The sequence below is a fragment of the Marmota monax genome, unplaced genomic scaffold (genome assembly GCF_021218885.2).
Source record: "Marmota monax isolate L192 unplaced genomic scaffold, Marmota_monax_Labrador192_F-V1.1 WCK01_AAM20220418_F8-fsc00045, whole genome shotgun sequence".
NCBI lineage: Eukaryota > Metazoa > Chordata > Mammalia > Rodentia > Sciuridae > Marmota > Marmota monax.
In genome coordinates, this window is record NW_026692132.1 from 5,280,962 (window position 1) to 5,303,654 (window position 22,693).

General features: G+C 34.2%; 1 protein-coding gene across 1 annotated transcript in view; it reads right to left on the bottom strand.

Annotated features, from left to right (window-relative positions):
- Ddx10 (DEAD-box helicase 10) overlaps window positions 1-22,693 on the bottom strand; it is a 281,715-nt gene that overhangs the window by 96,568 nt on the left and 162,454 nt on the right. Inside the window, exon 14 of the mRNA XM_058586486.1 lies at window positions 2,413-2,532. Within this exon, the coding sequence (XP_058442469.1) occupies window positions 2,413-2,532 (120 nt within the window). The remainder of the gene's footprint in view (window positions 1-2,412; window positions 2,533-22,693) is intronic.

Here is a 22,693-nt window from a genome sequence, read left to right on the forward strand (position 1 = left end):
AAAATTATTTGGAGAAGGTAGGCTCAAAATAGAAATGCTTTGTAATGGTGTTCCTAATACCCTAGCCTAATCTCCATACAATTCAGGTAAAAATTACCCACGTAGAGTAGGACTTGAGCTGACCAACATGTACCTCCTTTAGGCTACCAAGGCACCTGTACCTCTATATCTTATCATACTGTACTGGTTTACTTTCCTGTTTCTCTTACTAGAATTAACTCCTTGAGGACAGTTGTACCCCAGTACGGTATGAAATACATAGCAAACACTTGCTCAAAACTGATGAACAAATCACCTTTCAGCCAATATTACACATAAGCAATGAAATACATGTAAAGGAGAAACTTAGCTTGGATTTCCTGAACTGTTCACATTCAAATGATTCTGTATGCATAATTTATGGACAGAATCAAGGTGACAGGCAGGCAAGTCACTAATCTAAGAGTTGGGGGACCTAGTTGAATGTGTTGGCTTTTTCACTAGCCTACTGAATAATGATGAATAAATTAATTAGTCACAAGTAGCTTGTGTCCTTTCCAGAAAAATAAAGCCATTACTCGGTGATTTGTAGGTCCAACATAAAAATATAAAACTCGACAATTTAGACAAAAATGTTCATTTATTTAATAATTGGTTGCCAGAAGGATGTGAGTAGGTGTCACTGTTTTGGAAAGACTAATTAGCATACAGTCTCATGGAAATTGGAGACACACACCTCACAGACCCTCATGCATCCTTGCCTCCTCTCACTCTTGTAGTCACCACAGGCATTCTTTGGGGTGCAATACCTACAGTCTCAACTTCTGGCAACCAATGGAGGTGATGAACATTACTAAACGACAGGCAATACTAGCAGTTACTGAGCCTAAATCTGCCAAAGAGAGGGGTCACTCCTGACAAAAACACCATCCATTACTCAGACTCCTCATTGTGATTTGTATTGAAGAGGATAAAAAGTGTGCCCTTCTATGGGCTACACTATAAGCAGCACTTTTAGAGTTTTAGATCAGAAGTTTCAGTGTGGTGGATAACCTCCTATTAGCAATAGACATAAACTGAAACATTTTACAGTTACAGATTTATACTCATCTTGAAGCTAACTGGTGTAATCTGTGCAGATAAACTGAGCAGCATACTAAGGAATCTCATTACTATACAACATTCACTTTATTTTACAGTGAACACCTGATGTAATAGGTCTACATCCTAGTTTAGCCTGCTTCTCAGATGTTTATCACTTTTTAATAATTTTGGCACATTAATTATTTATCATATATAGCATTTTTCGTTTCCAGCAACTTTGAGTCACTATGTATACTGTGTTATTCTTCATTTAATTCATATATCCCAAAATAACATCCAAATCTTTAGTACTTCCAAAACAAAAAGGAAAAACTGGATATAGACTACTTAAGCAGCATTTACATTAGTGAAGATAAAATATATGCGATACTTTAGTCAATATGAAAAGCTGTTATTTTATTGGAAAAATAAATGATTCATTCAAGAAATCTGGGGGTTTTCAGTTAGCACTGTTATAGGTACTGGGGACTGATAGTGAACAAAGTCAACAAAATAACTAACTTTCTTCACATCCATTTTTCCTTCACAGAAAAGTGGAGAAGAAATTGACAACAGTCAAATAATAGATTGAGGTTACAAACCAAGCACTGTGAAGAAAAGTTATAAAAGATGAAATAAGATTATGATGTGTATAAGTTGCTGTGTGGTCAGAAAAATTTGCATGTAGTGAGGATGAGGTCATCTGAAATATTCAGAAGAATCTGATATACTGTTCACTTCTTAAGTTAAACCACTCAATATTCTGGATCTATTTAATCATTTAAAAACAAAATAACTATTATGCAAAATAAGGACCTTCCTGTGAAAAGCTTTGAGTTATAATCCCTTCCCTATGATTTTTTAATATAACTGTTTATTTAAAACCAGGCCACAATAAGGGTGAGATAAAGGCACATGTGTGTCTGAGATTACTTAAAGGCAGAGAATTTCCTCCTGTAGCCAACCCAGCAAGAATGTGCAAGAACAGCATCTAAAGCAAAAGACTCTCTGGCAAGACAAGTAGTTGTTAATATTCTTATGCTTGTTCCATAGAAGAATTTGATAAAAACCATGATGAGAAAATCTTATTGCTGCCAGCACTTATAAAATTAGAATTTATAAAGTTCACTATCATTTTTGTGTCAGCATCACCAAGAAGTATCTCAAGTTTAATGCCAGGAATTCATCCTTGTCCAGAGCTGTAGAGCTGATCACATGCCTGCAGGGGTAGCTAAAGGAACTGACCATTGCTATACAGAAACACTGGCCTTTTCAAGAAGTAGTCATTAGGAGAGTCAAACTTCTTAATATTTGCAATGTATCCCAGAAATGAAGCTTTCAGACTCTTACCTCCCCTTCATCAGTAAATGTTATTTTCTTATTCACTTTAAAATTTCTCTTCATTACTTTTTTTGCTTCTGCCACTTTGGTTACTTTTTTCTTGACACTGGATTTAGAAGGTTCTTTCTTCTGCAAAATAACAAAACAACAACAACAAAAGACAATTAGGGTAAAGGTTGCTTTATATTAATTTAACTCAAGCAATATACTTTCCAATATTGAGTGCATTTATTGCTCTTGTTGGTAATGAGAAGCATCAAAAACACTGAACAGAAATAAAAAGTTATTAGACTTATTAACTAATGACTCCCCCAAAGCTAAAAGGATTTAAATGTGAATTCAATAGGTATTAGATATAAATAAACTTTACATTTTCTTCTATTGCTAGAATTGGACTATCTGAAAATGTTGAAGTACCAGAAACCACATGACAATGTAATAAATGAACATAAAATATAGCTGTCTCTCCCAGCTAAAATACAAAATATATTTTTAAATTCCCAAGCACAAACTTCAATTTCTAGACTATGAAAATGTATATTTGGAAAACAAAATGATTAATGCATCGTTTGCAACTCAACATTCTTCCACCAATTACAATGACTTACTCTACGTGCCCAGAAAAACATCTGTGATGATTAGGCTGTGCCAGAGGTGAAATAAAATAACTCCATAATAGGATAGACTGATCAGGACCAAGTTAATGTCCTAAAACCTCTATGGAATGGTATTAAAAATTCAAAGGCACGCTGACTAATGCTAAGTGAAAAATGCTGAGAATGCCACCAGACATGTGGGGTGTAAGAGATCACAGCATTGTCTGCTTGTAATGAGAGGGTGACAAGAAGCAACATGTGTCTCGAGAGGATTTTTATCATTCTCCTTGAAGATTTCTCGTTAGTGGTGTTTGAGATGAAGTCACTGGTACACTGGTTAAGAAAATATATTTGTGCTCAAGCTGTACCACTTACTAGGTATGCTGGGAGAAGTAGATAGTAGACATAAAACATAAAAAGAAGTGTTCAATAAATCTAAAATATTATCATTACATATTGATTTTATGTTGCATGAAGAGAATGTGCCAACTGGATAGGACCTTACTTTGCAAAATACCAGACCCCAAGCTTCCTAGTTTTAAATTCTGTACCATAGGGAACCACCCAAGGAAAAGTAAAATGGTTCTGATCTAGAAAACCAAAAATCATCAGAAGCTCTGAAAAGACATAGATGGGTTATAACCATTATACTGTGGTAATAAATATGCATAAAATTCATTTAATAAGTTGATATGGTTAATGAGGCATAGATCAAATGCTTAAAAATAAAACACTATAAAATTATAAACAACTAAAACAGAAGTTTATGACAACTTAGTAATGTATTCTAGTTTTAGATAATGAGGTTTGTTACGAAATAAGCCAGTGCATCTGCAATAACAGTATAAGTACAATAAACTTATTTTGACACCCTGGTTCTCTTATGTATTACTAACAACACTGTCTTTGTATTCTTGATTCTTAATGAAGGAAAGCTATAGCATTTAATCACATTTATTTATTTCTTGGACAATAATCAACTTATATTTAATAAGCTATTAACATCTTCAATCTTATAAGATTTAATAGCCCATTCCTACAGACTGGAGACAAATGTCGAAGCATAGTGATACCAAAAATTGTCAGAACAGAATAAACATCAGTCAAAGAAATAATGCCACAGAAGCAAACTTTAGAGCAAGGTAATGGGTCTATTTGCAGACCTTCAAAGAAGTCCACGAAACTGCGTGATAACATTTGGAGATATGTGTATCTTCGCCTTTTTATGGTGTATCTTGATTTCTAAAAGGGATTTGTGTACCAACCCCCACCCCGGAAAAAAAAAGTTATTTTTAAAATTTAGGTAAGCTACTGAAAAAAAAGCAACAGACCTGCCAATGTACAACAGAATAGAGTTAACATACTTTCCTGATAGGCTGTGGTTTTTCTCTGAAACTGCAGAATTATTCACTTATTCAAATAAACACTGTCAACTACACAGAATGCATCTGTTAGCCTTCTGTCACTGACAAAAATATGAGATAACCAACTTATAAAGGGAAAAGGTTTATTTTGGCGCACATATTTATAAAAACATTTCAGACCATGATGGGTTGACTCTATTGTTTTGAGCAAGGTAGCATATCATGATGGGAGCACATGGTGGAGTGAAACTACTTGGCCCCACCCCGCAAACAAACAAAACTGCTTGCCACTTTTGCAAGGAAACAAACAAGAAGAACAGAATGAGGCTAAAGTCCTACTGTCTCCTCAAAGAGTATGCCTCCAATGACCTTAACACCTCCCATTAAATCCCACCTCTTAAAGGTCCGATGACCTCCCAATAGCACTTTACTGGACAAAGCCTTTATCACACAGAAATTTTACCACAGCTAAGATCCAAATTATAGCACCACCGCAGTACAAACCCAGGACCCAGCAGTACAAACCCAGGACCCAGCAGTACAAGGTAGGTGGGCTCTAAACATTCTGGATCCTAAATGTATCCATGGAAAAGGATATTAAGCAAAAATAAATTTTCTTAAAAAAATAACTATTTAATCACAAATGTAATCATTTGCATTCAAGTATGACAGAACCTTATTTTTCTGTGAATCATTTATATTCTTTGTTCATAGTTCTAATGAATCCCTGGTATTTTATTTATCAATTTGTAGTATCCATTCCTAAAATATGATTCAATATTTTCCTCTGTGCCATCAGCTATATTTAGACTCTTGTCATAAAGTCATTTTAAAAATTCTTTTTTTTCCCTTGCCAAAGATTTTTTTTAATATACAATCAATTTTATTACTTTAAAATGTTCTCTTTTTAAAATGTTCTCTTGGGTTGTGCCATGTTTTAAACTTTTCCAACTAAAAGATTTTTAAAAATGAATTTGCCTTTTTAAAATGCATAAGAGTATATTTACTGTTAGGCAGAAGTTACACTGTAACTACAAAACTGTATTATGAGTACAAGAATAAAATTTGAGGCAAAAAAAGAAGCATAATAAAACATTTTGCAGACAAGACATAAAAAACATCAAAATGTCATGTTTGATCCAATTTGTATTTCTTCTACAACATGTGTCCTAGTCCTTATAAACTAAAATGCTAAAAAGAAAATGTAAAATATGAAATTGATAAAGCATCAAGTTATCTTCAAGGTACAGTGTTAGCCATAGGAAGCTGTTGTTCTAATAGCTCAGAAAATAAAAGAACAGCCACCAGTCTCAAAACAATGATGACTGTAAAAACATTGGCTTTAAGATTCAAAACACAATCAATGAAAAATAAACACCTTAGTAATGCTAAGCATTATTAATAGATATTCTAGCAAAGAAAATAAAGATACTGTTTTTAAAAATGGTATTTTAGTGAAAAGCAAAAAAATTCAGGGAAATCAATATTAGAATTAAACTGAAAGACAAACCAATCAAATTAAACTTTATGTCTCAAGTGACTCCTCCTACCTGTGTGACTAACAGTTTACAATGAAAACTACTGTAAAGTGAGGGGAGCAAGAAATAATCAACAAAACTTAGGAACTCAATCCTGGTAAAGTTTTTAGAGATTACATGTTATAAACTAAACCACACATGTCAACATGAGTCCATTTCTTAACATATTGATAAATACTGCCTCCCCAAAGACCACATGTGCTTAACTATAGACATTTCCATTGGCTAAATAATCAAACACTACTAAAAGTCGTTAATGATTTTTTAATAAGTGCCTGTCATATAAGCATAATTCCTCATTATCTAGTGAACTAAAGTAATGCAAATATTCTCTAATTTTACAATATCTATTATATATGCAATACTTGACATTCTAAAGCCATGTATGAGATCTCTTAAGAAACTTAATGCTACCTTTAAGTAGCTAAAGCATTATGTTTGTAAAATCTTTGCAAAAACTCAGCTTAAAATTAAGCCACCTGATGGATTTAGTGTTTCAGTTTTGTAAGATGAAAAAAAATTCTGGAGATTGGTTGCACAACAATATGAATATACTCCACACTACTGGACTGGTTTTAAATGGTCAATTTTATATCCTGTATCCTCTACACAACTAAAAATATTTTTAAAAAAGTTAAGTCCCACGAAGAATCAGGCCATCAGGTTAAAATGTTATTATAGGAACAAAGTTTGTCTTTTCAGAATTCCTATACACATAAACTTGTTGAAACAAACACATGCTACAGTAACAGTTCCAGAATTATAGAACATTAGAGGAGAGGGAATGGGTAGCATGGTGTGGCAGTATGTGGGAAGCCCACAATGACCACAAGAAGGGTTAAAGACTGCTAAGTAAGAAAAACTAAAATTATATAAAAGAATATGTATAAATTACAGATTATAAAAATGATCTTAGAGTGGTCTAAAAAATGTCAGGATTTTTCTTTTTAAAAATGTCTACATCTGGGGCTGGGGTTGTGGCTCAGTGGCAGAGTGCGTGCCTCACACATGTGACACACTGGGTTCGATCCTTAGCATCACATAAAAGTAAGTAAATATAATAAAGATATTTTTAAAAAATGTCTACATCTACCCATGTAAAGTTTATAGAGCGCACAATAAAATAAACCTTGGTCATATGCATAAATTTGAAACCATAAGAATTCAGGAGAAAGACAAAAGTCCTATCTGGTCCACCCAGCTCCCAGTTACCATTATTTCTGGAATGGACTGCTTATTACAATAGCCTTTTAGGCTGACTCTCTGGTGCTTTTTTTGTTGTTGTTGTTTGCTTATACATAACAGTAGAATGTATTTTGGAAGAATATACATACACAGAGTATAACTCATTCTATTTAAGTTCCCACTCTTGTGGTCCATATGATGTGGAGTTACCCTGGTTGTGTATACAAATACAAGATTAGGAAAGTTTTAACCAATTAATTCTGCCTCTCCTATTCCCCTCCCCTTCCTTCCCTTCAGTTCATTTGGTGGGGGGGGGGGGGGTAGTGCCAGGGATTAAACTCAGGGGCACTTGACCACCAAACCGCATCTCCAGCCTTTTTTTTTTTTTTTTAAGAGACATAGTCTGAGTTACTTATCACCTTGTTTTTGCTAAGGTTGGCTTTTAACTCCTGATCCTCCTGCCTCAGTCTTCCAAGCTGCTTCAATCACAGGCGTGAACCACTGTGTTGGGCCTCATTCTTGATGCCACAAGAGCTTTGTTTCTAATAGACTGCAACCTCCACAAAGGATAACATTAATGTTACATCTGTTTCCACAGTATATCACAGAAAAGGTGGCATGTAGGGAACATTGGACAGAGAGTTCTTGAAAGAATTCATTAATAAACTATGTAAGCATTGCTTCTTTTTCTGCTCATAACAATCCTAAGTCAAATCTTGTCCCTACTGACAGTTTTTATATTAAAAGTCCAAAGCTTGATTAATCCAGCAACTGTTCAAGTTTGCATCAAGCTAACTGAAGTATATGACATTCACATTCTACAATGCTTAGCTGATATCTGTTCAAACTGCAATAGAAGACCACGTCATTGTAATTTGACTGCATTTCACATTGAAATTTCTATCAATTTAGCAAAAAATGTTTGACAATTGCCAAGAAACTTAGTTTTTGAGACTCTTTAAATAGTCATTTACTAAGATTGTTTTCAGATTTTAGATTTTATTTTCATGCAGTTTGGTTTCAAAAATAACTGTTTTCCCATCAAAATACATATTTTCAATACTGAATATGCTATTTTTGAACTACAAAGCCCCAACCATACTTCTCTTCTGATAAATATTGCAGCTGTTATGAAATACTTGTTACTTTGCATTAATGCTTCATTAATTATATCTAAAAGACCACCTAGAAAGCTTTCCATATTTTACAAATTATATAGATAATTCATATTTATTCTAAGCACAAGAGCAAGCATGAGTTTCTGCATTTCCTGTTACAGTCACTCTTCAGTCAAGATTTGATTAGTCCTGATTACACTATGAAGCAAGCTACAAGTGAATGCTAATCTTCCTGTTTTGTAGGGTCAATACCCATTTTCCTGGTAGTTTCTAAACTGCAAGTCTAATGTTTAATATGATGAAAATGATTAGAGAATAATATATTGAGCAACAATGCCAAAATATTTATTAATATTAGTAATTCACTTTAAAATAATCTTCAATAGGCAAACATGAAGAGGCAAACAGATCATTTTGTCTTGCATGCTCTTTCCCCTTTCCCTCCACCCTACCCTAGACCAAATACCACATAAATATGCAGTGATCTGAAATTGATAGGGACTTCCTTCCGTCTGCTTAATGATAAAGGCACAACCTCCCCTAGCATTCCCAATTCAAACAATCTACACAATGTTTTCTGATTGCTGGATTCCTGGTGCCTAAATTCACAGGCTTATTTTTGAGTAAATTCCAGGAACTGCTTTTTAACCTAATAAATTTCTGAGTTTATCTGCTATCATAACTATTGAATGTCTTAAAAAAATAACATTTAAATGTATCTCCAATACAGTGTCTATTTTCTTCTACTGTTTCCCTCTTTTTTTCAGATACATGTTCCCCCCACCAAAACCTAAACACCCACAACATATTTGTCTGCCTTCTCTCATCAAGCCCACCCCCTGCAACCGCCATCACGGGGATTGAACCCAGGAGCTCTCTACTATTGAGCTACAAACCTCAGTTCTGTTTATTTATTAATTTTATTTTGAGACAGGATTTTGCTAAGTCACCCAGACTGACCTCAAATTTGTGATTCTCCTGCCTCTGTCCCCCAAACAGCAGACTGCAGGCATGCATCACTGTGCCCAGCCAATTTCTTGTCAGAATGAACAAATTTCTTCCTTACTTTAAAAAGACTCTTAATAGGATTTCAGCCTAATAATTCTTTAAGAATAGAGAAAAAAATTTACATTTCTGTTCTCCACACAAGCCACATTAGACTTTGTTTTCATACTATTTCCTTACTTTAAGGTTCATCCCCATTTGTCACCATAAGCCCAATTCATCAAACATTTGTAACACTGGAACACAAGGGAAATTTTCATTGTCTTCTATCTATTCATTACCTTAGGACATCTTTGCTTCATTCTAACTGTTGTAGGGGTTCGGCTTTACCTGACTGTAGCCATCTTGATTCAGAACCACCAGGACTACCCCTGAGTAACCCAGGCCTGTTCTTCCCCACAAACTTTTCCAGCTTACTGTATTTTGTAGACAAAATGTTGGTGTGGTTTGTGGAGCATTATGACTAGACTAGGGTGCTGTTGATGCTTTGATATAAACTCAACATAAACGAGGTGCAATACTGCTTGGATTGAATTCACTTTTGTCCTGACCATTATGTAAGCTCCCTCCTTTATACCTAACTCCAAGGGATTCACTGGTCTTAGTACCACCCCAGACACACTTCTGTTCTTAAAGTCCCAGTCAAACTGTACTCTGTGCAAACCTGGATCACTGTACCTCTTTCTTCAATCTCAGGGAACCCTGCTGCTGCTTCTCAAACACTGGAACCAGATTCAAGTTTTTTCCAGAAAGTTGCCTAGACTGTGTAGTGTTCAACTCCAGGAAACATATTTGCTCCACGTCATGCTCCTCAAGGTTGGAGGTCCAGGGGACACTATAGTGACAAAAATCTCAGATATTTTCTACTCTAACAAAATCATGGAACCAGTCATATTTTGCCATAAGAATCTAATTTTTAACCTGTCACTTTTAATAAATATTTCTATATTAAGAAGCAGGCAGCTGTAAGCAATTTAGAAACAGAACCTGATACATTCTTGCTTCTTTTTTAGGTATCAAAAAATGACAGTATTGATTTTATTTCTAACTTGTGTTCAAATTGGCCATATCAATTTCTGTTGTCTCCTGATACTTTTGGAACTCTTTCAGAATTTATAAATCTGATAAGCTACATACCAAAATCAATAACAATGCAGAAAGAGATGCTAATTTGTGTGATACAGCCTTTTGGTTAACAAATGGATTACATAGTGGGAGACAACAAAGAGGTAAAAAACTAAAAGGCCTGAATCAGAATTCATTAAACAATATAACACTAAAAATGTTTTTCTCTTGGGGTAGTCTCTAAGTCATCTACGTCTCTATAATCTTCTTTCCAAGAGATACCAGTTAAGAAGGAATCATAATTTGCTTGAACAACATAGAATAGTATCAAAATAACATGCAACAATATTCAAATATTAGTTTATCTGGGAATTCCAGAATTGGCTTCACTTATAAGAAAAACAAGTTGTTGGTTAGATTAGTGTGGTTTTAAAGTAGAGTCTCTATAAATCCATTCATCATGAAAATCTAATAAACAAATACAATATAATACTGGCTATTCAATGAACCACCACATGTTAAAAGTACATACACATGCACGTACACTCTGGACTAGAGAAACAGAATCTCTATATGATTTAAAGCCTTCACAAGAACTATTCTGACATAGCATTTTAAAGTCATCTAACACCCAAGATGAAATAATCACTATTACTAGGTTTTCCATGATTTCTAGTTACCATATAACATTTTTCTAAAATGGCTGACATTATGAAATCACAAGACATACAGACTGTATCTTAAGTGAACAAAAACAAACATCATTATCACGTACAATAGTTTCCAAACTCTACCTTTTATTATATACAAACACCAGCTAAGAAAAAAGTACCAAATAAAAATTTAAAGGACAGCCTACATGTACTGTTTTAACAAAATGTGCAAGAATGGTGTCCAATTATTCAAAATTGAATACTCTTTAAAAATAGCACTTGTAAAATAGTAAAGTTGAACAACAGTGAATTAAAATACTGACATTATTTTAAAAAAAACTTAGAAGCATCAAGGGTTCTTTAAGATCACCTTGAGAAATAGATAATAAATAAACAAGCATGTACATACACACACATACACCAGGGAGAGAGAAATTCATGATCAAAACTAGTACCAGCAAAGACAGAGATAGAACTTCAAATCATTCAAACACCTAGTATGTGTTCTTAACCTGACACAATGCAAAATAACTATGTTAAATAGGAACTTCTCCAGACTAGACCTTCCTAGGGGAACCATAGTTGTCCTAAACATTATTTTGACCTCATGAAATGTAAAAGAAAGAGCTGACCAACATACTTTTTTTAGTGACAAGAATTCTTCCAGGAATTAATTTAAATTTTTTCATGGGGCCACAGATATGACTCAAAATCTAACCTATAATTTTTTCTCTCCCAAAAGAGTATTATCTCACAGAAGAAAAATGGCAAAAAAAATTATTCCTCAATGCTTTACTACTTTGGCCACTTATAAATTATATGCTGAGCCTGTGGCAATTAATACAATTTCTATCTGTCTCCCTTAGCACTTAATTATTTTTAAAAGCTTGACAGCCATTGGAGGCTGCTGACAGATTCATGCTCATTAGTTTGTTTTCCTTCCATCTTAGAAAGAGTCCTTGCTATTTTCAGTAAATCAGTCATACTAAAATATTTTGAGGAAATACAACTTTCTCTACAAACTACTTTAAAAAAATCGCAATTCCCAAAGATTTTAAGTAACACTTACTAGTCTCCAAATTCCATATGTTATATTGCCAAGAATAACTATGACTTTTGCTGGTAAATGAAAGGATTTGGAGACTACAATGTTAAGTGAAAACAAGCCAATTCCAAAACCCCAGAGGTCCAGTGTTCTGATACGTGAATGCTAACACAAAAGTTGGAGGTCAGAGGGAGAAGAGAAGTTCAGTAGATTAGACAAGGGAAAATGAAGGGAAGAGAGCGGGTACAGGAATAGAAACGACAGTGGAATGTATCTGACATAACTTTTCTATGTAAGTATATGAATATCCCACAGTTAATCTCCACATCATGTACAACCATAAGGCAGGGATCCTTTAGAATAAGATGTACTTTATGTTTGTATAAATATGTCAAAATATTCTCTACTGTCATGGATAACTAAAAAGAAATAAAAATTATAAAATAAATCATTCTCCTTCTTGCCCCATATAGACTAGAATATTTAGGAGCTATCAACAAGCTTGGAATTCTTCCTCAAAAAGTAGCTTTATGTTAAGCTTCATCATCGGCTATCTTTTGAAATTTCTTGTCACTTCCTAACCTGAGCCCACTGGTGATATTTCTTGTGGTACTTCTTAAACTCTATGTGTATTTTTAAGTCTTGTATTTCATTCCTCTTAGACATTCAACTCCTTAAAAGTTATGAAATTTGTTGTATTTGTCTTTTAATTACTAGATCAAGCAAATATACAATGTCTAACAAACCAAAAATGATAGAACTGAGTTGAGTCTGGGCTAATCAAAACCAATTTTCTTTGACATATTTAGAAATATATTCTATTGTTACCCATTCTCTTATCAATCGGCTTAAACAGTATAGAAATAAACATATAATATTGTACATTTCATTTGACAATCACTTGTTGAGAAAATGAATTTGATGGCCTTGGGGAAGTAAAACATAATCTGAGAACTAGACATGCCTGAAAATGATATCAGGAGTCACTCTGGGTTGCTTCAACAGTGAGTTTACATAATTGAATAATCACTCCATTACACTCATTTCCCAGCAGGGAAGGCTGCAAAAATACTTAGCTTCTGACAGAACCATGGCTTTCTCCCTCAGCAAGGCACACTGAACATCAATAGGCCCTAAGTCCTCACATAAATATCTCAGGTGACTGCAGGAACATGCAAATATAACATCTGGTTCCTAAGCAGTTTCTGTGTCTGTGATCATACACTGATACCACTAATCTGCTGCTTGTTCTCTAAAAAGAGAGGACAAAAAACCTCAAAGAGAATGAAAATCAATGCTGCATCCAATATGTTATCAAAATTCTGGCATCCCTTCTTTTCACGATAAAGCTTACTCCTTAGTCAATGCCAAATGAAACTATGCTATCTGTCCTCAACTCTGATACATGATATGTGCCAAATAGATACTACTTAACTTACAATCAAGGTCACTAATATGTACAATTACTACATGGCAATTAAAATTAAAAATACATTTAAAAATTTTTTAAAAAGAGGTCATTAAACTCCTTACAGAACAGTAGTTATCTACAGATGTCATATAACAGAAATACACAATGCTAGATCTCACAACTACACTTATGAGGGACTGCTTTGCATGCTACAGATAATTAAACAATTATTAAAGTAAAAGGGACAGAGGCTAGCTCTAAACAGAGGTCTATCAAACTTTAAAATTCAAACTCCCCAACTATGAAGCCAGTATTTTCTGGAGTCAAAAATTTCGCTGATTAGAATAAACTCCATAAGCACTGCTTATAGAAAGATTTAGTCTACTTCTCAAATGCTGGATCCCATAATCTTCCTCAAAGATACACATGGTATCTACCTGAACAAATCCTTCCATAGAGAATTCAGTAAAAACAAGAAAACATTTTGGGCTGGATCATCCATTCCTACTTTTCTCATATTTTTTTATTCTAAAATATTTAAGATTAGGAATTTTCTTTTTTATTTTTCTTCCCACAAATGGGTATGTATAAATCTGACAGTGATATAATTCTCACCTGCCTAGTTGTACTTTAATAATGTAATTAAGAAGAAGATACAATAAAGGACTTTATTTTAACTAATGTTTTTGTTGAAGTATAAAGAGACATATAACCTAAAAAGGGAGGATACAACTCTCCTCAGATATGAACTAAAACATAAAAGTGTGAGAAGATCCTTTATAAGAGAACTATTATGTAGCAATTAAATGTAATTATACACTAAAATTAATCGTTCAGTTTTTCAAAAGCAGGCTCAATTTATTTCCTGTGTTTTTTCTTTATTTTCTGAGTCCAATCTCATTTTTAAAAGTCTTTACATGTAGACATATTTCTTAATGGGAAAATTGTAAGACTGCTGGCACACAAGCACTGTTCTTCACTTTTGATGAGGCCACTTGAAATCGCCTAATAGCCAACAGTCATTTTTTTCTGAAACATTTAGGTGTGTGGGGGAGTAATTTTCTTAAAATCTGTAAGTTTAGGGATGCTACCTGGAGATTGACTTGACTCCTAAATTGGACACTGTTTTTCTCTAATTATATATTAAGATGGCTTCATACAATATAATTAGTCCTTCTACTCAACACATTCATTTCAGAGCAAAGGGCACACATTTTAAAAGAAGTATATCAATAAAAAACAAGCACTACTCCTTTTACCGAAAAATACACGTCATCTCCAAACAAAATAGGAAACCGATATTGGTCAAAAATTCCAATCCAAATGCCTTCCCCTACTCCCAAGATCTAGCCTAACCCTCGAAGGGTCTATCCTGTTACTACAAAGACAGATTCAATCTCCTCCTGCCATTCTAGTAAGAAGACAACAGTAATTACAGACATAGGTGAAATAAAGTTAGAGGGCAAAAACGGGGAAGGTAATAAGAATTCAGTGACAAACTGAATTCAGAGTCAAAAGACAGCGTATGCCAAACAAAAAGGATAGCTATGCAGAGTTAAGACACTTAACTCTGATAAAAAGAAACAGAAAACAAAATCACAAGGAAGGAAAGAACAAGGGAAAGCTAAAGCTCTGTGAAAACAAATTCCTCCGTGATTGGGGATGTGCTGCGAAAACATTGCAAGACTCCCATTAAATTGTATTTCTCCACAGACACTTCTAAATTGTCAACTCTAGATCAGGAAAATAAAATAACACTGAGAAACTTTGAGAACATCTTAAACAGGATGCAAAATAATTACTACCCATTTCCTAAATATCTTCTATATTATAGAAACAAGGGGGAAGATACAAATCTAGAAGTGGTTAAATCCAAACAAAAAGTATATCAGAACATAAAAATGAAATTTTAGCACTCAGTGTGGTTACATTCAAATTAATATGCTATTACTAATAAGTATTATTTGCAACATATTCTAGACCACTTCTTTTCCCGATACTTTGATTATTTAAGACATAATAATTTGAAGAATTCAGTTGACTTTTTAATAAATGAAAACATTAAACTTAAAGATGATCCTAATAGGCTAGGCACAGCAGCCATGTACATGCCTGTGATCCTAGTGACTCAGGAGGCTGAGGCGGGAGGATGGTGAGTTCAAAGCCAACCTCAGCAAAAGTAAGGCGCTAAGCAACTCAGTGAGACCCTGTCTCTAAATAAAATACAAAATAGGGCTAGGGATGTGGCTCAGTGGTCAAGCACCCCTGAGTTCAATCCCCAGGACCAAAAAAAAAGATGATGTTAATAAAAGATTTATATCAAACTAACTTGAAAGATATTCAACTTTAATAAAATGAAGTAAATAGGCTGAAATGATTAAAATTATTAAAACACAGTTCATTCTCCACTACTATGATTTCTGAAGTAATGATATTATGAAATTCCTAATTTGCCTCATTAATTCCAAAACTTTGATACCACATGTCAAAACTTCCTAATAAAGGCCACAAATTGCTGTGGATTAAGTTGATAAAAAACTGTCACTATTAGCTAAGCAGAGTGACTTACACCTATAACCCCAGCAACTTGGGAGGCTGAGGCAGGAGGAACCCAAGTCTGAAGCCAGCCCTAACAATGTGGTGAGACCCTTAGCAAGACCCTGTCTCAAAACAAATAAAAAAGACTGGGAATGTAGTCCACTGATAAAGCACCCCTAGGTTCAATCTCCAATACCTTAAAAAAAAAAAAAAAAAAAGCCATTATTAGCAGGTATTTGAGCATTTTCAGGAAGCCTCGTTAGACTAAAGACATATTGTATGGCTACTTTTCAACCTGCTTTGTAATGAGTTGCCCAGGTTAGGAATAATGCACAAACTGTCTCAGTATTCTGTCACTGAGAAAAATGGTACATTTTGATAAAAGTGTTAAACAAGCTCTACCTTATGTAGGAGCATGTACCCATCCTGGTGTTGGGGAAGAAGGATGCAGAATAGGAGAAAATATGAGTATGCGTGATGTGCTTGAGTATTTATTAGTCAGTTTTCAGAGTATAGCCAGGCATGGTGTCACACACCTGCAATCCCAGTGGCTCGGGAGGGAGGCTGAGACAGGAGGATTACGAGTTCAAAGACAGCCTCAACAATATAGCGAGGCCCTAAGTAACTCAATGAGACCCTGTCTCTAAATAAAATACAAAAAAGGGCTGGGGATGTGCCTCGGTGGTTAAGTGCTCCTGAATTCACTCCCCAATAAAAAAAAAAAAGTTTCCAGAATACTGCCTTCCCTGAGCATCATCATCATCATCCCTCCAGTTTACTTTGAAGATGGGTATTATCTTTACCAAATAAAACTTACTATTTCATGTTTTGTTGAACAGTTTGAACTGTTAGGAAAATTTGTGATCTTGGAGTACAAAGAATGCTTTCTCCTTACAGACAAGCTGTTTCTCTTCTCATTTTGGCAGTAAAGAGACTTTAGATCCAAATTCCTGATCTATAATTAAGAAAGATGTAAAATCTTGCATGACCTGAATATCAAATTTCCCACCATTCATTTCTATTCTATCTACATTTTGCATACGTTGATGTTTTCAATTTTAATATAACACATCAAAAGTATTTTAAACTCCTTTTGGAATTAAAGGGATAAAATAAAAAGAAAAAAGCAAGCTCATTCATTTACCCAACAAATACTGTCTACTATACTCTATGTAATAATTTTCTGTTACTGTAATAAACACCTAAGATTAATTCATTTAAAAAGAGAAGAGGTTTATTTTTTCTCACAGCTTGGGAGGTTTCAGTCCATGACTGATTGGCTCTGTTGCTTTGAGCCTGTGGCAAGGCAAGAGTACATCATGAGGGAACAAAACTGCTCATTTCAGGGTGGCCAGGAAGCAGAAAGAAAAAGGGAGAGATCAGTATCCCACAACTACCTTTGAAGGCATGTCCCCACTAGGTCCCACCTCTTAATGTTCCACCGCCTTCCAATAGCATCTTGGGCAAAGAAACAAATCTTTAACACATGAGCCTTTAGGGAACATCTATCCACAACCATAGTACTGAACACCACAGCTATGCACATGGATACAGTGGAGCTTGCATTCTAGTGGGAAGGTACAAAATGAGTATGTCAAGGAGCTTTTCAGTGCTAGAGACAAATAAAGGCAAGCCTGAGTGGGCAGTACAAGATAATAATGTTAAATAGAGAAGGCCTCTCTAAAGAAGGAGCACTTGCGCAAAAAAATCCAAAAGACATGAAAGAACAATTCCTGCAGTGGTCTAGATAGAGTGCCAGATGGAGTTGCCAATACACGCAAAGGCCTAGAAACAGAAATGAGTTTGCTCTTTTCAAGAAACAAAAAATTCAGAATGGCTAGGCAAGAGGAAGGGAAAGGGTAGTAGGAACAAAACCACAGGAAGATACTGGATTATATAAAACATTAAAGAAACCTAGTAAAGAGTTGAACTGACCCAGAATATAACAGAAAGAACACAAGTTTTAAACAATATACATGAAGTAATCTCATTGGTCACTTAGTTGTAGGGGACAATCAGAAGTTACACTATTGGTCTACATGCAAGATGATAGAAGGTAGAACATAGGGCATAAGTGAAGAACACAGTAGTGTCTGGGTATGTTTTGAAGGAAGAGTAAATAAGATTTTCTAAAGGGATAGTAGCAGGACGTAAAAGAAGATTCAAAGACAACTCATGGGTTCTGAATGAGTATTATTAAACATCTAGGAGATATTAAATGGCAAGTTAAAGGGAGTTTAGAAAAGCTAAAGGGGTTTAGGAGATATATTTGGGTTTTGTATGTGTGTGTGTGGTGCTAGGGATTGAACACAGGGCCTTGTGCATGGGAGGCAAGCACTCTACCGATTGAGCTATATCCCCAGCCCAGCATATTTTTTAAAAAATTTTTTTTAGTTGTTGATGGACAGAATACCTTTGTTTGTTTATTTTCATGTGGTGCTAAAGATTAAACACAGTGCCTCACATGTGCAAGGCGAGCACTCTACCACTGAGCCGCAACCCCAGCCCCCGCCCCCAGCATATGGTTTTTAACATAAAAAGACTTACTGAGCTTGTCTAGGAGAATATGTCAATGGAAAATAAACTAAAAGGGAAAACCCTCAGATACTCCATCATTTAAAGGCAGAAAAAGAAGGAATCAGCAAAGGAAGAAACAACCAGTTAAGGCAGGAATAAAAGGAAGAAAGTACAGTGTGCCAAAAGCCAAATGAAGAAAGCATTCTTAGAAAATGTTGATTAAAAGAGTCCTGATAGTTGATTATTTAATTTAGAAAAAACAGAAACTGTTTTTGACCTTAGCAAGAGAAATTTCAACAGACTGTCAGGTACAAAAATATGACCCTATACTGGTCATATTCAAAAGGAAAAATGAGGTGAGATAGTGAAAATTGTAATTACAGATTACTCTTTCAAGTAATTCTCTTCCTTATCCCCTGTCATGATGAAGGTCCAGAATTTAGTCTCATGTTAATGGAGTTCACCTACATAATGAGTTATGTTTTTAATATGCTAGACTGAATACTTAATCATCAGATTTTACATTTTCCAGAAAATCATTAAGGATTATCAATGAAATATTTTCAATAAATCATTCCATTTATTAGGGTAAAGCAAGAAGAAACCCAAAAGTATCATGATAGTTTCTGAGTAAAATGTGGTAAATGATGCTCATAGTCTTAAGTAAAGCATAATAGCTATTAAATTATTTCATTATACAAACACATTTATTAAAATGGAAATATTCCCTAATATGGACTTTTTTTAAAAAAAAATTAAGGTTATAGATCAAAATATAATACTACATGTGCTCTGTAATCTAAAATGTGTTGGGGGAAGGAGAATATGACATGATCATATAGGAAAAAAGGCTAAGAAGTATAAACCAAAGAATTCTGAAGTATGTGATAGGAGTATGATTAATCTTTATTTTCCTTGTATCTTACATTATAGTTCAAATTTGTAGCAGAAAATGAAATGACTAGCAAAAATGACTAATTAAAATAAAATTATTTGCTGAGGAAAAAAGTTAAAATAATGAAAGATAAAATTCCTATTTATTCTTCTAGATTAGCTCTAACATCAATTAAAGAAGTCTTCCCTGATTCCCCTTTTCTTTCTCATCCATACAGGCTGGATGAGGTACTTTCCTTATGCTCCAAGAGACTTTAAACTCTCAGTTTCTCCAGATATGTAATTCACCAGATTAATTAATGGCTATAAACAAGAAGCTGTGGACATTCAGTAAATATTAATTGGTTCCATTTATTCCATAACAAATTCATTGATGTATTGCAATTTTTCCTCCAAAGGTCACTTATATATTATTAAGAATAACAATTTAACTGATGTTTAAATAGTCATTTCAAAAATTTATGAGAGGTTTTCTTGTACTCTAAAATTCCAGCCAGGTACAGTGGCACATGTCTATAATCCCAGTTGCTTGGGAGGATGAGGCAGAAGGATCATGAGTTCAAAGCCAATCTCAGCAAAATCAAGGCGCTAAGCAACTCAGTGAGATCCTGTCTCTAAATACAAAAAAAAAAAAAAAAGGCCATGGATGTGGCTCAGAAGATTATAAGGTATAGATAGATGCTGAAGATCAGAACCTAAAATGAATTTCCTACACCAAGGGTTTATTAAGTTGTAAGGATGCGCAGTAAGTCACATTTGATTTAAGACCTGAACAATTTTTTAAAAAATAAACATTTCACAAGTCTCTTTAATTAAAAATGATCAATTGACATGTTTACAAGTAGGGATTCATATATAATGAAGGAAGGTTTACCTCTATATTAGCCTGCAAATAATCTTTATATGAAAGATAAAATTAAAAATTAGAAGCCAAGTTTCTTTATGATACAAAGACAAAGCTGCCATTTCTTATTCTAAGTCAGCTAAAAAAACAACTTTTTTGGTTGTGTGTCTGTATTATCCTATACCTCCTGATGAACCTTAGAGAAGACAGTTCATGTTAAGTGACTAGAAGAAGGGTAATGAAGATTTTATTAAACCTGTATAAAATCATCTAAAGAATATAGATCCATTACAGCATTTAGGGATAGATTCCTAATTAGTAAAGATTTCTCCCAAAGAAGATGTATATTAAAAAGCTATTTTGAAGATAAATAGTAAATCCTAAAATTCTATACATTGGAATTTAATTGTCCAAGCATAGTATTATTTTGTTTTAGACCCAATTTCTAAGCAAATAAAATTAAATTATAAAACTTTAAAGTGAAATATAACAAGCCCCTTTTAACCCCATCTTCATGCTGTGATGGAGAGAATGATAAATCTGTTTATTATGATTCTGATTCAAGTTAATAAGAAAAAGAACAAAGTTAAGTGAGCCTGAAAAAAAATCTCATTTAAAAATTCAAATTTGATTCATGGTCTCTAATTTGATTTAAAACCATGAAGACAATTAAGCCCATTTTATAGAAAAAATAGCCAAATCTTCTGAAAATCTTACCAGTATTAAATACCATTTCTCAGGAAGCTTTGGATCTTTAATACTGCTCACTATTCTAAAAATCTAGTTTATCCATAAATAATGGTAAGTTTTCATTCTGTTTATCTTGTGTATTTTAAAATACCTCCCAGAATCATTCTGAAACATATAGACACATACATACAAATATGATTAAGCATACATATTTCTAATGTCAAATCAGAAGATTTTATCTTCTAAACCTAAAAGGTTGGCGGAGCATGGAAAGATAACAATGATAGTGTTCTCTTGTTCCCAAGTTTAAGAGTTAGTTTGTTTGTATCACTAGTAATGTTGTGTTACGAAAATCCATAAGAAAAAAATAATCTTCAGATATAGTGAGAGGAAAAAAAAACTCACTGGGCTAAAAATACAGTGTCTATTCAGGGACAATTTGTTAATTTTTTACTGTTACTAAATAAGGATGGGGTAGAGAGTTCCTCTAGATGATGAATACAAAGACTTGATAAAAACATTGTGCAAAACCCAGGTTAGATCTACACAGTCACTAATTCCCTATATTAAAGTAATCCAATTTGCTATGGTTTAACTTTAACAAATTAATTTAAAAAAATCAATTCAAAAGACTTGTTTCATTAATAAGGCAGTAGAACAGAGGTTAAGCTTCAAAGTTAAAATATAAGTAAAATGCTCAGCAAACTGCCTCCCCCAATAAACAATCCATTTCCCCTTCCCCTTCTTCTCCTTCCCCTCCTTCCACTCCTTCCTCTTCTTCCTCCCCTTCTTCCCCTTCCCCTTTTCCCCTTCCCCTTCCCCTCACCATCACAAAGGCAGTCGCAAAGCACAATGTGTCAGGGTGTGAAGAACAACACTGTCCAACTCAGAGACCAGCAGAGGATGTAAGTGGGCCAGAATCTTTATCTTACTTATCTAGTTTACTGACCTCAAACACCCTGAGCCAGTTCTGATCAAAAATGTTTCTTTATTTTGTCTCTTACTTCCACTCTACCAATGAATTGAGAATGGCATGTAGCAGTGTTACTCTGAAGTTGGCTGTTTACTCTTTTACTTCACATCAGTGTCCTGCCACCCTTACACTTGTCTATGGTATTAATATGTCTCCCAAAGTTAATGTTAGAAAATTAATCCCAAAATTCATATGTTGATTGTAATTGGAGGTAGGACTCCTGAGAGCTAAGTCATGAGTGTGGGTCCCCATCATGGCATTTTGACTTTATAAGCAGAGGAAGAAAGACACTTGTTCCATCTTGGTTCCCTAAGACCTCTGCCGTGTTATGGTACAGTAAGGCCTTCACCAGAGCCCAGTACTGGAATTCTGTTCTTGGACTCCCCACACCTCCAGAATCAAGCTCTTAGACTTCCCAGCCACCAAAACCAGGATCCAAATAAACCTCTATTGGTTATAAGCAGGTATTTTGTTGTAGCAACATGAATATACACACTGTCCCATACACCAGACCTGACCCCTCAATGTCAGTTCCTGGTAGAAAGCCACACACCACAGATTTGGCTCAAAATAAGAGTCACAAGCTTAGAAAATAAACTTCTAGCATTCGTAAATTGTGTTCAAGAAAATATAGAAAATATTTTGTCTAATGTCAGTTTAGAAATACCAACATGCAACTTGTTTTATCTTTTTAAAAATAAATCTTTGCTTATTCATTATGTATAGCCAAGAGATGAGTACAAATATCAAAAGAAAAGCCAAAAGTTCTTCAACCTTTCTATACAACAAATAGTCTGAGCATAATAGAAAATCATGAACTACTATTTATAAAATCAATGGTTTTAAATGTGTAC